Source organism: Thunnus albacares, chromosome 17 (genome assembly GCF_914725855.1).
Source record: "Thunnus albacares chromosome 17, fThuAlb1.1, whole genome shotgun sequence".
Lineage (NCBI taxonomy): Eukaryota > Metazoa > Chordata > Actinopteri > Scombriformes > Scombridae > Thunnus > Thunnus albacares.
The window spans coordinates 6,724,381-6,740,173 of record NC_058122.1 but is presented as its reverse complement, the minus strand read 5'-3'; the positions used below and the strand labels follow the sequence as shown (position 1 = coordinate 6,740,173).

The 15,793-nt window shown below is 38.7% G+C and overlaps 1 protein-coding gene across 1 annotated transcript; it reads right to left on the bottom strand.

Moving 5' to 3' along the window:
* Nucleotides 1-5,048: 5,048 nt before the first annotated feature.
* txn2 (thioredoxin 2) lies at nt 5,049-14,158 on the bottom strand. Its single transcript, XM_044332191.1, has 6 exons — nt 14,073-14,158; nt 13,877-13,881; nt 13,664-13,782; nt 11,688-11,959; nt 9,075-9,198; nt 5,049-5,926 (listed from the first exon to the last, which is right to left on the bottom strand). Exons 1-6 carry the CDS (start codon nt 14,141-14,143, stop codon nt 5,810-5,812), a joined length of 708 nt encoding a protein of 235 aa, XP_044188126.1. The 5' UTR covers nt 14,144-14,158; the 3' UTR covers nt 5,049-5,809.
* Nucleotides 14,159-15,793: the final 1,635 nt, after the last annotated feature.

Below are 15,793 nucleotides of genomic sequence, written 5' to 3'. Positions count from 1 at the left end.
AATGTAGGATTAAAATGCAGGCATGAATTACCAAATATGGACACTTCTGACCTCACTATCTCCCTCCCTCCCTCCCTCTCTCTGCTCTCCTTTTCACTGTGACCTAGTCTCTCTCTCTTTCTCTTTTTCCTTCAGTCGGTTGTAATAGCAGCAGGGTGTGTCTGTAATTCAGGGTGTGTAAAGCCATTATATCATCCAGTCAGAAAGAAAGAGACCCATTCAATGTCAGCATGTTAAAAGTGAGGCATGTTAACTCACTGACTGGGTAATTACTTGTGTGAATTCATGTGTGTGGGCATTCACGCTTGAGGGTCTTGGTGAGAACCTGTGTCCTCATGCATGCACACACATACATATAGATCTGTATGTACACGCTGCGGCTCAGATTTGTGTCAAATCTGATATATGTTGTAGGTTATATAATGCTCGTGTCTGACCCAGATCCTCTTACCTGACATACACTGAGAGGAAATTCAACACACACATGCTTGAATGTGAGTGTAAACACACCGCAGTCATACAAACCTCTGCCAAGTCTACAATATTTACGCAACTTGCTTCAATAAAACAAGCAAAGCTGAGTGTTTGTTTGTGTGTGTCTAAAAGGCCAGAACGAACAATCTAGAGCAACCTCCATTTTTAAAATATGCTATAATGGGAGTATGGCACTAACTGGCTGTTTATTCTCTCTTCTATCCTTTAGTCTCACCCTGTTTCTAACGCCTCCATCCTCCTCCTTTCCTTTAGTAATCAGTACACAGGAAGGAGTGATAAGACACATGTTGACTCACAAAACTCGGGAATGTGGAGCAAAGGGAAAGTACGCAAAGCTTTGCCTCTTTTGTTGAGATGTGTCTCCGCTCATTTATCATCTGTACTGCTTTGACGACACCTCTAACACGCGCTAAGTCGGTGTGGTATTGTAAGCCGTGTGTTATGTTGCATGGGAAAAAGACGGAATGATAGAAAAAGCAACAGTAGCAGCTTTGTCTGGTGTCTGCTTGGTATTTGTCTGGAACAGAATGAAGACCTAACACGGTGGAGGGCAGCATGTGTTTAAAATATAAATACAGTTATGTATTTACTATAAACACACAATACTCTCCGGCTGTGCCAGTTCTGGGTGTTGTTATGCAGTCTCTCTCTCTCTGCCCACACACACATACACACACTTCAACAAAAAAAAAAAAACATGCAATGCAAGCCCACAATCATGTAATTCAAACACACAGAGCAAAGGCATTTGGCTGAGAGTCAGGCAATTTCTTTTCAAACAAACACACAGCAAACATTAACAGCTTGAGGTTCCAAGGAAGGCAGGCAAACTGGGACTGGAAGTCACTAGAAGAATTCTGCAACTCTGCCTCTCAGCCCGTTTGTTCAGCAGCCGCTGGCTTCCCCTGTCTTTTTTTGCCTTATATGGTCACAAGAGTGGTTGAGTAAGAGAGAGAGACAGCGGGAGCGAGGATGGAGGTGTGGTCTATTGTTTTAGGCGGAAGAGGTGTAGGGTTACGTGCTGTTCTTGAACCTTTGGAGCCTGTCGTCATTTCTCTCTCAGACAAAGAGGATGAGACGGGTGTGTGTCTGCCTTGTCTGTCTAGGGGGGGCAGTTTCTTTCATGAGTGTGAATCCTGAAGTCTAAAGACCCCAGTGACTGATTATTAAGAGGCAGAGAAACACACAGAAGAGGAAGAAAATAGTTAAAAAATGGCAGATCATTAACAAAGGTGTTGCCATTTAGACATCTCAAAACTATGCAGGAATGTCTTTCATCCAGAGCACAATAATTGCATTTGTACATCTGGAGCATTTGCTGGTCCAACCCGCTTGCTTCACTCACACCTGCTTATGTAATGCCAGTGGAATTCCCCCTATTCAGAAAACCACTGGGCCTCTGCCTCTGGTTGCTACCGAGCAGCTCTGCATGTCCTGGGGCTCCATTTGCGATGATCTAATACAAGCTAGGACCACTAGAAATGCAGATCATGTCAAATGGTGCGCGCTTAATAAGCAGTCTGGAGGCTCTCGTCAGCTGCGGGCTCCGTAATGACATGCCAGGATGTTTTTTGGTTAGCATGTCATGAGAGAAGAAGGGGGATGACGAAATGATGAGCGGAGGGACTCTTGACTGCAGGTGCTCGCCTGTCTCCTTCACATCTCGGCCTTGTTTGACCTTGTTTACTCCGCTGTGTTTCTAGCAGGCAGTGACACATAAATGCTTTAATCCTACCCTGTACACACCCACCCACACACACACACCCACACACACACACAGTCTTTATAGGAGAGTCATTTGAATTTCCTTGTTGTTGATACGTGCTGTGCAAATAAACTTGCTATGCTTTACAATTACAATGAATGATTAACAGTGTGCAAAGATAACACACAACTGTATTGCTTTTGGTTTTATACTGTAATCAGGAACCATGGCAACTTCCAAACCAGTCAAAAATCAAAAAGTCTGAAATCTACAGTACAGATCTACAGTACAGAGGGATCTAAGGCCCCCACACTGTGTCTGTGTGATGTTCAGACTGTTCAAAGGCTGGATTCAATCACATGTGGTGAGAGACAGGAAGGTGGTCTGGCTTCTTATCAAGCAGGTGAAACTGAAAATAAAAGACTGAATGGGGACTGTGTGGTGGAGGGCCAGAGTCCGTCTAACTATAGTGTATTTTGGCACAGACTCAAGAGCTACAGTGATTAGCTGATTATCGATTGACAGAAATGATTTTTTAATCATTTATTAACTTAAAAAATACCACAATGCACAGGAACTGGCTTTTCAAATCTGCATATTTGCTCATTTTCCCAGTTTTCCATGATGGTAAACTCAACATCCGTTGTTGGTCAGACAAAAACAAGTAATTTAAATATAATAATTTGGACTTCTTCACTATTTTATGACATTTTATACACTGTTGTCAATTGTCAGACCTGTTGGTAATGAAAATCATTGTTGGTTGCAGCCTTACAGTACTCCTATGATGGAATAATACTACCTTGCCCTCAGTTTTGTGTGTAAATGAGCACAATATAAACTAAAACATTTCAGGTCTTAAAACTACATTTTGACACGGACCAGGGCCACAAGATGGAGGATGGAGCTCATACAGATTGGTGATAAATTAAAGGAAAAACCTGAATAAATGAGTGGAGACACATAATGAATGCAGATGCTTCCACACAGGTGCACTACATGGTACAATTAAGCAATTAACATCCAATCATGCTCTGTGGCATGTATAATAATGCTGAGCAGGCCCAGTTGATTCAGATTTTATATCAAGATGGCAAGAGGAAAATATCCAAGTGACTATGGTGTCACTATGGGAAAGACATCAATAAATAGGGTCGGAAATTGTGGTCAACAGCGCACATTTGATGACCATGATGCTCGCGCATTAGTGCATTATGTAAGGAAAAACAGAAGAGCAACACTTTCTCAGGTGACTGAGAATGTCAATGCAGGACGTGATCAGACTGTGTCAGCAAAAACAGTCCGTCGACAATTACATAGAGAGGGATTTTATAGTAGGGTTGCAGTGCATAAACCCCTCATTACAAAGATGAATGCACATTTGAGAGTTCAGTGGTGCAAAAACCATAGGCACTGGTCTACCGAGATGTGGAAAAAAGTGATATAGTCAGATGATTCATCCCTCATATTTTCGACAAGGCGGTGAGTGCATGTGAGGCGTACACCAAGAGAACAGTACAGGCCTAAGTGCATGACCCCTACAGTGAGGGGATCTGGTGGTTCTGTTATGCTTTGGGGGGCATTTTGTTCGCATGGTTTGGGTCCACTTGTCCCATTAGAGGGAAGCGTCACTGCAAATCAATATAAAGTTGTTCTGAGTGATCACCTTTATCCTATGATGAAACATTTCTATCCTGATGGGAGTGGTCTCTTCCAGGATGACAATGCCCCAATTCACAGGGCACGAGGGGTCACTGAATGATTTGATGAGTATGAAAATGATGTGAATCATATGCTATGACCTTCACAGTCACCAGATCTCAACAAAATTGAACACCTACGGGAGATTTTAGACTGATGTGTTAGACAGCGCTCTCCACCACCATTATCAAAACACCAAATGAGGGAATATCTTTTGGAAGAATAGTGTGCATGCTTCCAGTACAGTTCAGAGACTTGTAGAACTGAAGCTGTTCTGGTGGCACGTGGTGGCCCAACACCTTACTAAGACACTTTATGTTGGTTTTTCCTTTAATTTGTCACCCGTCTGTAGTTGACATTATACTTCAGTGTTGCAAATTTGCAGTTAGTAATAATTGTAAATACTAATGATTATTTTCATTATCAATTAATCTGCCAATTATTTTCTCAAAAAAGCTTTTCTACAAAACATTACAGTATAGAGAAAAAAAATGCCTATTATAGTTTCTTAGAGCCCAAGGTGACATCTTCAAATGTCTTGTCTGATCAACAGTCCAAAATCTGAACATATTCAGTTCACTATTAAGATACATAAAAACTTCATTTAAGAAGTTGCAACAAGCAAATGTTTGGCATTTTTCCTTTAAAAAAAATGACTAAAAACAATCATTCAATTGTCAGAATAGTTGCTGATTAATTTTCTGTTGATCGACAAATCAATTAATCAACCAATTATTGCAGCTCTAATGTAAACCTGAATGATATAGAGTAAACCTGGGCTTTTGGTGCCCCTGGACAGTTGCCCTCTTTGCCCTGTTGGTAATCCAGACTTGGGTCAGGTCACCTGACAGGTGTGAGACTGAATTGAAGACAATATAAAGTTGAGATTTGAGACAGACGAGATGGCAGACACTTTGATTTGAGGGGATGACAGAAGTGAGGTCATTTGGAAAGGAGCAATAAGTGGAGGGTGATGTGTAGGCGTTTCAGTTACACTGATAAGAGGGTTATGACAGCATGAGTAACACCTACATGTTCAGACAGAAGGCGGAGAGATGGGGCACACAGAGCACAGAAATTATGGACAATAAAGCTCAGATGCTTGACTTTCACAACCACAGACAAAAACACAATTCAAATACAGAACATCTTTTGACTCCTTTATTACTTCACTTGGTCATGTTTCTGGTAATTAGAGTTCATTTCAGTAATAAACTAAATCAAACTCATATTTGCAATTCCCGCTTGACATTAGTTTCACAGTCAGGACCCAGAGACGCACAAAGAAACATACACTCATACACACACATATTCCTTTCTCACATTATTAGGCATAATGGTGTAAAATGACCGTGTGTGGCTTTGTGATGATAGAGAAACGCCACCCTCGTGTGGACAAAAGCAGGAACTACAGGTAACACTGTCAAACCTCATTCAGTATCGTCTGGTTTTAAGTTAAATCTTCTTTACTGCTAAAACTATAAATGCTCATCCCTCATGTTATACAGTATAAGTGCAGTAAAACGGTGTATTTTTCATTCTATAGACTTTTACAGCAAAGTGTTACCCACTCTAGAGGTATGAAATAGAGCCGTGGAACTGTCACATTATTCAACAGAAGTGGAACTGCACGGCCTGAACTAAAAGATTAATGTAGGCACACACCCATTACTAGACAAAAGAAACAGGGACACAGAGAGACAGAAGCAATAATGCACAGCAGAAGCAGTGTGTCTAGGGATGGGTGTGAGCATTTGAAAGTTTGCCAGCTGGGATTGTGGCAAGATTTTTTTATGTGTTGGTTGTTGCTTAACAGGCTCAAAATGGCAGCTGACTGCTGCTGACCACGCCAGAATCATACAAAACGGCACCATGATGGTGGTGAACGGCAGGGCTGGGACATCTGGTTTATTGTCCAATGATCTTGCTGACAAATGAGTCCAGCTCATCATCATCTTTGATACCCACAAAATGGTCGACGACGTCACCTCCTCGCATGGCGATTACTGTGGGAACAGCAGACACCTGGAGACAGACCAAGTTACGTGTTATATGACACCAATAATAATAATAATAATAATATGACTTAACATCCAATACGCCAAGTAAAATTCAATTCATTACCCTCCTTTCACTGCGAATTATATCTCTCTACACACAACAATTTTATTTCTATAGCACTTTTCATACACAACGGCAGTTCAAGGTGCTTAACATTGGCATAAAAGCAATGATCAACATGATAAAATTGTTTTAAATCAAAGTTTAAAAATACAGATAAAAATATCAAGCACAAGTCAAAAAACAGTTGTTCAGCCACCCACACTCAGGTAAGAAATTGTCATAAGCCTGAGAAAAGCTTTTAAATTTTCTTTTAAATGTGGAAACAAGCATCTGATCTCAAGTAATCCGGTAATTTGTTCCAGAGAGCAGGACCAAAGCAACTAAAAGCTCTCTCTGAAGACCTGGATCTTATTCTGGGTACGGTTAGATGACAGCTGCCAGATGACCTGAGGGGTCTGGTTGGACTGTAGTCAGTGAGCAGGTCAGTAATATACTAGGGAGCCAAACCATTAAGTGCTTTATGGAGTATTAGCAGAATTTTGAAGTTGATTCTGCGCTGTACTGGGAGCCAGTGAAGAGATTTAAGAACTGGTGTAATAGGTTTGTATTTGTGTGTTCATGTAAGGACTCTAGCTGCTGCATTCTGAATGAGCTGCAGCCTTGAGATTGTCTGTTTTTGGTAGTCCAGTGTAAAGAGCATTACAATTGTCCAATCTGCTTGAGATTAGTGCTGACCAATAAATTGTCTTTTCATCGCCATCACGTTATGAACATACGTGATAATCACATTGCAAAAGACTGCCTGAAACGCCCTATGCATTCAGGCCTGTTCCTGCTGTAGTTCACCGCTCCGCTCCGCTAACGTTAGTCTTGGAATGATGGTGTAGAAAGTTCACAGTATACTTCATGTTCATCTTGCAAAAGGTAATTATTTAGACATTAAATCAAAAAATGCTTGCAACCGCTGCTTTTTTTAGAAGATGAGCTCTAGTGTATTGATGTTACGCTCAAAGCAGAAGTATTGCGGCAAGATGTTTCGAGCCTCGCTTCACCACGCCAAAAATCACGTGACCACCCCAAACGAAGCTTCATTACGTCACACTTGTATCAGAGAGGTGTGGTGCTGGTTTTGGATATGGGGACTGCTGGAATTGGAACCTACCTTCTTTGTTAATGGAATAAATATTTTAAGTCACATATGTACTAATACACATGTAGGAAATTATTTCTGCAGTAAAAGTTCAATTACTTCACGTGGGAAATGTGTGTAGAACTCCCATTTTTCTAACTATCACTGGGAAACAACAAGGCTTCTCTCATATACATTTGTTATCCCCAACAAAGTGCACCAAGTACGTTACAAAATAGTGCATAATATCTATCCCACCAACAAATTTGTCTCAAGATTTGTGGATATCGATACCAAATGTGAATTTTGTAAAAGTGAAGAAGAATCAATTAAACATCTATTTTATGATGATGCTGGAAAAAATTGAGGACTATTTTTACACTCAAACCAATCATTCAATTAAGCTGGGAGCTAAGAATATAATACTATACTATTAAACAAAAAACAGAAATTTGACCAGACTCCATTTATTAATTTTACTGGGAAAATTTCACATCCATAAATCCAATTTCTCACCCATTGTTTGAACTTGTCATGACTGAATTTAGAAAGTATTTATGAGTCTCTATAAATTATAAACAATAAGAAATGGAGCATACTAACTGTATGTGCACAAGAATTTTTTAAAGAAATTCTGATTTTACTGCCTACTTTTTCTGTTAAGTTATCTTTGTTTTTTTTAATTACTTTTACCCCATGTACTGTTGCCATGTTAAATTATCAACCAATTGAAAGTGAATTCATGCCTGTTACATTATCTTTATTTCATCATGATGCCTAAGTGTTTTCTGTTATTGTCTTAATGTCACACATGTTGCAAGTGACGGTTTCTATAAATAAAGAAATGAAAAAAAGGATACAGGGTGTGCTTCTCAATCTGTCACAATATCTAAAAAACAGATCAATAGACTGTTTGAAAGTGATCCGTTTTAATAATATTGAGTGTATTGAACAAAATAACAAGAATGACAGAAGTAAAAGCGCTTATAATCTGACTAACTGTTTCTTCCCGGGCTTCGATTTAATTCAGCCATGCAAATAAAATACCAATAGTTGCCCAGCAGATGTTGCCATTTCAACTGTATTAGATGCTTCAAAACAGTGAAGAATTTTTATGCCATTGTTTCACATTGATTCAGTACTTCAGAAAGCTGCGTTTCGACATAACTACTCTAGCGTGTGCGCGCTGTAGACTGTCCATGTGCTGCACTGCCCTCGCAGTTGAGTTATGCCTTCAGTTACATCACTATTAACTAACATTTAGAAACAAGAAAATCATCTTGCTGGGCCGAGTCAAGGGCCTTGATGATTGTAATAGGAGACATTACACTTATTTTAAATTGCCAATTTAGATTCATTTAATTTAAATTGTATTATTTTCATTTCAACACTGTAATATAAAGAGATGTTTTTGTTGAGTTTAGAAAAAAATATTTTAAAGGGAGCAGGGGAAGTTAATTTCTTATAGTTAGAATGTCTTATTTAAATGAATGTCCTGTGCAATTTGTTCAATAAAAGCTTGAAAATAATGTATTTCATTTCTTTATTCAGTGAGCACAGGCTTTTCAATATTTGGGGTCTATCCCAAATAGCAGTGTACCTATTAAAGCAGAAAGACATAAGAACTCTTATAGCTAATATTCAATATTTGTTTATTTATCGCAAGTCTTATCGTCATCGCAATATTTAACAATGTTATTGCAAATTAAGATTTTCCTTATATAGTGCAGGCCTACTTGAGATATGAACCCTCTAACTTTGGATATATTCTTTAAGTGACAGAAAGCTGTCCTAGTTATGCTCTTAACATTACTTTCAAAGTTAAGATGAGCATTAGGAATGACTCCAAAGTTCCTGACCTGCTCACTATATTTTAGAGACAGTGAATCTAAATGTGAATATATTTTCAGTCTCTGTTTTTGAGGGCCTACTATGAGTATTTCTGTCTTATGTGTATTTTATACAAACTGCAAATCTCACCCCATATTCGATAGCCAGGTCTGTGTGATCGTCAATGTCAACTTTTGCCATGGCAACACGACCTTTTTGTTTGGCTACAGCCTTCTCCAACCTTGGCCCAAGGATCTTGCAGGGACCACACCACCTAAAAACACACAAACAGAACAAATGTTAAAGCGTTCATTCCCTAAAAGACAGCAGTATTGAGTATGGCCAGCACAAGGAGTGTATGATAATGACTGCTATAGATTTTAAAGGGGTACAGCACACCATTGATTTAGTAATGCATTTCCATAAATTTGGGGGGCTTGTGAGAGACAAAATAAAGCAAAGAATGGTCAAAATCAAAGCGACAGAGGCTGAAATATCCTGTCTTTTAGTCTAGTATGGGTTGAGCTCCAGAAAAACTGCTTACTACATTTCCCACAATGCAATTTAATAGCGTCTTTGATTAGGCCTTCCATGACTGGCAAACCTCCATGTCTTCCATCATCCAAAGTCCACACCTCCAGTTTGTGACACAGGCTTTCTTTTTAAAGTGTCAGACCGTATTCGCCATAACCCCGATGACATCATCAGGGTTATTTTCTCAGTCAGAAGACTTTATACAAATGTTTTCATGGAATAGTACTTGTGACTCTTGATGAGTTTGAACCTTTAAAACACAGAGCACGTCGAGTTCAAAGGCTTGTCACTGTGCATTTAACTTTCAAATATCAATGAACTATAATAAAACCATAAAACATGAATAACTATGATGACAGAGCTGCAACGATCAGTCAACTAATCAATTAGTCGATCAATAGATGTTGACAGAAAATGTCAATATTTACTGGTTGCAGCTACTCAAATGTGAGGATTTGAATCTTTTATACATGATAGTAAACTGAATATCTTTATGTTTGGACTGTTGATTGGATAAAGATGATTAAAGATTAAGATGTCACCTTGGGCTCCAAGAAATTTTCGTGACATTTTTTAATGACATTTTAAAGATAAAAGCAATCAATAGAGAAAATAATCTTTAGTTGCAGCCCTGGATGATGTATTTGTATAACAACGTATGGTAACGTAGTCGTATGTCACTCAAAATGAGAGGGTTATAAAGAGCTGAAGAAAAGGAATAAAAACAAAAGAACACTGATACTGTAGGTAGAACATCTTTAGCAAGAAAACAATAAGTTAAACAACATTTGGCTGACACAATAATAAAAACTTTTAAATGATAAAGCTACTTGGTACTTTTCAGAGGAGGGAATTATATTCATTTTTGAAATATAAATAAATAATAAACTTAACAGCTTTGTTTTATAACTTAAATTCATGCTTCATGGAAATTTCTCAGACAGCTGTGAGTCAATGCTGATGATATCCAGGCTTCAGTCAAATGAAGAGTCTTTTGAAAATGTGTTCATAATTAGTATGAGATTAATGTCCTTTAATATTTTTTTGTGATGGGCTCCACCTTCCCGACCCTTTATCTGGCTAAAAATGATCTGAACCATCACCTGCTACCTCTTATTACATTAACTTTTAAGTATAACATCTAGCTATGCTCATGGTGAGAGTACAGAATTCAATTAGTTGTATAGCATCTCCTCAACAAAAACATAGATATACATTTACACAATACCATGCCAGTTAACAACTCGCATCAGAATGCATCTCACATACATTTTGTGTCAGATAATCTAAAAGCTATGGATATGAAGACCTCTCTATAGGACACTATATATCCAGTGGCGTCTTGCAATAGCTGCTGTGTAGCCTCACATGACTTGAAAGTGGAATCCCCACAGTCAGTTGTGTACATGTGTATTTATTTTTAACAGCGAGACACATGCTGTATGTAACATACTCTAGTCATTTAAAGAAACAGGGCAGCTGCAGCAAGGTCAGTGCTTGAATTCCTCAACTATACATACAAGTCAGCGTTCATACAGACATGTTATTAGAAACTTTGTGTTCAACGCTGCTCTTTTGAACACCTAAACCTGTTGGCCTGATCTAACCCACTTGTACACCATTTTACCACATCCACATGGTTTGTAGTGCTGCAAAAAGTTACAGAAACACAAAAACAATCTAATCACACATTACATGTGATCACTTTAATTAATTAATTCCTTCATACAGCTAATTAGTACGGTGGCCCTGAGAGCTCAATGCACTGCAACTTAAGAAAAGAACATGCATATAGACTAAACACAAGCAAATTAAGAAAATGTCTTCATCAATTTGACAACACATACGCAGCATTTAGAAAACGCGCTGCAAATTCATATTTTACAGAAACACACTGCAAATACAGACAACTCAACGGAAGTGTTCCCAGGGGGCGCTTAAAGGTGATGAACACCTCTGGACATGAGATCACAATGTTAAAATAAACCAAAAACACATTTTAGCTCATTTTCCAACACCACTGACAGATAGCCAACTTCAAAAACATCATGAGTCACAAACCATGGCAACAACTAGCGCGTCCATACGTGTTCATCACTTCTGTTGTGTTGTCTGTAATGTATTTGCAGCTGTTTTCTAAATGCTGCATCTGTGTTGTCAAATTGATGAAGATGTTTTCTTAATTTGCTTGTGTTTTTTTTTACAACCATCCCTCCCCGAGGTACTCACTGTGCGTGGAAGTCGATTAGCACGGGCAGTTCGCTGTTGATGACCCTCTCTGTGAAATCCTCGTGGTCCTGAACATTGAAGGAGACTTCACGGCGGGGGGTGTGAGGAAGGGCGCGAGTGCGTGAAGGAGAGAGGAAGGAGACCCGGGTTGTGGCGGACTGCAGGGAGGTGGAAAAAGAAGAGGAGGCGATGGTGGCGGTGGATGCTGGGCGGCAGTGGATCTCTTTCACAGAGAGCGTCCAAATTCTACGCGCTAGCAGCCTGTGAGCCATCTGTGCCAAAAGACATAAGATAAAAGAACAGAAGATGAATGTTGATTAATATAATTCATGGTGATTTCAAGCCAGTTTGACACTGCTTGAGTCAAAAGCAGAGGCACTGCACAATGCTCATACTGTATCACATGGGGACACTTATGTAAGGCCAGCGGGTCTACATGCAGGGGTGGGTGTGTTTCCTGTATGATTTATGTGTGTTTAGCTCAAGCACAAACAAGGTTTAACTAGATTCTCCCATGACTGTAATGTCACAGTTATGCAACATTAGAAAGTCTTAAATCTTAAAGATACTGCTACAGGTCTTATCTGATTTTAAATATAAAAGGCAAGATGTTAGGAATCCACTTTAAACTCTGCATGTATTTACCATGCAGGGTTAAAAGTTGGCACCAGTTTGCTAGGACTAGGATTAGAGCTCACAATTAGTTGCTTAAATGATACGCAACATCAATCTGCATCAATTTTAATAATCCATCAATCATTTAAGTAATTTCTTAAAGTAACTTGTTTACAACTTTACTGGTTGCAGCTTGTTGGATGAGAATATTTGCTGGTTTTCTTGGTCCTTTATGATTGTAAATTGAATTTCTTTTGAAAATGTTTGAATAAGTCAATTTATAGACAAAATGATTAGGGCTGCAACAATTTCTCAGGTGACAGGTTGACCTTTTAAAATGTCTTGTTTTGTCCAACAAATAATCTGAAACCTATAGATATTCAATTTACAATGATATATGACAAAGAAAAGCAGCAAATCCACACATTTGAGAAGCTGGAACAAGTGAATGTTCAGCTTTTTTTTTTGTTTTAAAAATGACTGAAATGATTAATCAATTATCAAAACGATTAATCGAATTAGCTATAATTTCATAATTTAGGCTGAAAAAAACGATTCAAGTATCCAATACTATGAATATTACTCATTCATGAATATAACTGTTAGTTGTAGCCCGAACTAAGATATTATTATCACAGATTGACAATAAAATCATTCAGCATCCCTTTGATGATTAAAAGTGATCAATAGCTCATAACTCAAAGCTGGCTGACAGAAGAAATAATGAATATCGCCATTAACATTTGACCTTCTGTTATCAATACATAACACCATCTCTTACACACCTCCTGGTTTACCTGCTCTCAGGTGTTAGTTTTGTACAATTAATTGAGTACATTTCTGTGACTGGTGAGATAGTGAGTTAGCCTACTAAAACAGTTCACATCGCTTTGTCAGGAAAACCAATATTAGCTTGTATTAAAATACTTATCAGGCTTGTGAACTGTCACAGTGTTTAGAAGAGAAGTTAAACGAGGTTAGCTTCCCTAACAGACGGTTTACAGCCATGTTGCTCTGCTGTTATACCACACTCACACACCAAAGACGAGGACACAAAAAACAGCTTCAAACATGAAACATTACAACGCTAGATAAAAATCTAATCCATTCCCCGCCGGCTTGGTCGGAGGTGTTGTCAGTCTCTTGTGTTGGCAGCTCGTTTCGTCCATTAACCTACGTTACGTATGACTTTGCCCTCTTCGTCCTCCTCCTCCTCCTCCTCCTAACCTTACCAACGCCGCCTCCTCTCGCCGTGAAACACACAAACTGTCAAGCCGGAGCCCACAGTCCGGCGACACATTCACATATGATACATACATTACAGATAAATTAACACAATACCAGACATTTTCAGTGTTTACCTTGCCGTTAAGCTGTAGTTGCACTTGGCCTCGCGGACCAACGAAGTGCTTCCGCTGTAGCGCCGCAGATGATAAGCTGCTTTTTATCCAGGCTGCTGTACTGTGAGCAGCCCCATCGCCTGGCAGAGTAGAGAAGCACATGGCGGTTTGTTAAAGAGATAGTTCGTATTTTTTTAAGCGGGGTTGTAATTATGAGGTACTTCAATGTATTACCTGCACTAGATTTGGGTCGGCAGCCCCCAATTTGGAGAAGCAGACAGGAGTAAAATTGCATGTAAGCTAAGCAATGTACTACTGTGGACGGGGACAGCAGCAAAATGTATTTTAGCCACCTAAATAAAGGCTCACCTAAAAAAAATCAACATCAGTTTAAGTTTACGCTATATTTAGAGTATTTTCATCGCTTTACCTTGCCGTCACACAGCCCTTTTCTTTGGCACTACATTTTCTCAGCCGTAGAACTTCCATATTCCTACGCATGGCGCGCACTGTGCAGCTGATCTGATCCCCTCCTCTCAAAAACATGTTTTTCTTCTTGTTCCCTCAGCTTCACTTTGCAGAATGATGTACCAGAAAGCTTTTTTTCACATTCATCTGCTGAAAGTGGAGTGTTCCTCTGAGCTCATTGAAAATCTGGTTTTTGAAGGGGTGGGCTTGCGAACATGATTTGTGACATCTAAAATAGTTTGGAAGCCAGTCCTGGTCCAATATTCAACTTGGCTTCAACCTTCCATTACACAAACACTGAGAATAGACTTTACAGTGAATTAGGAGACATCTTGTGTCCAGCAGATAAACTTCTGAAATGAAATATATTTCCATATTCAGAGATTCTGGAATTTTTAATGAGGGGGAAGAAGTAGGTGTAATGTTAAGGATTTTAACAAGACGTTCTTGTTTGTTTGTTTTTTGTGTGTGGAAAAACCATGTTAGACACAAAATATTATTCAAAATAGAGTATTTCATATACATCCTAAAATGTCACTTTAAAGGATAGGTTCATTATGCCTCAAATCTGTCTTAAAATAACAGTCAGTCAGGTGCCCAAATGAACAGTGACACAGGTTAAACTTGCTGTAATCATTCCTCCTCTTCATATTGACCAGTAGAAGATCCCCTTTATTAGGTTCAAATAAACTTTTACATAAATTTTTGCACAGATGGAAGAGTGGATTTTTTCCCCCATCACTTATACTGAAAGTGAATTAGGATGGAATCTCTTAATGAGCAAGAAAAATGATTACAGCAAGGAAAACATGTGTCAGTGTTTATTTGGGCACCTGACTGTTGTTTTAGGACAGACTTGAAAAACTGTGAACCTGTCCTTTAACTTTAAATTCATCCTTGAAAACAATTTGGACATGTAGTATTGTCAGTGGTGGAAAGTAGCTAAGCACATTTACTCAAGCACTGTACTTAAGTTCAATTTTGAGGTACCTCATTTGTAGTATTTTACTTGAGTATTTCCATTTTATGCTACTTTATACTTCCACTGCACTACATTTCAGAGGAAAACATTGTACTTTTTATGCCGCTACATTTAGCCTATTTGACAGCTGTAGTTACTTCTCAGATTAAGATTTTACATTAAAAAAAAAAAACAAAAACAAATGTGATAAGTGGCCATCAGCCTTTTTGGCTTGTGACCCTTTACAAAAAGAACTGGGTCCGATTGGGGATGCTTCCACCAAAGAGACAGCAATGGACTATTTTTACATTGTGGTATTGGTACTGTTACTTAGAGGATCTGAGTTCTTCTTCCACCACTGAGTATTGTAATGTACAGCTCAAGTTGATGTCATCAATTCAAGTCTCATGCTGTGATTTCCAGCTTAGTGCAACATTTGCATTATGTTTTTAGATTCAACCTTTTCTGTACCAAATCATTGGAATAGCATAAATGAAAATCTAAGCAGGAACTTCCCATTTAATATCATGTGTCTTCTAGTAATGATGACCCATGTAATTTTAAACACTTTTTTTTTAGTTATGATGTTAGACATTCAGTTAAATGTCAAATCAGTTGGACTTTACATGGGTTCCCTTTGCCCATGTGCCACCAATAATTTCAGTGTAACTCATAGTGGAGTGTTGATTGAATAATGAGGGAGATGCCGAATGATTGCAAAA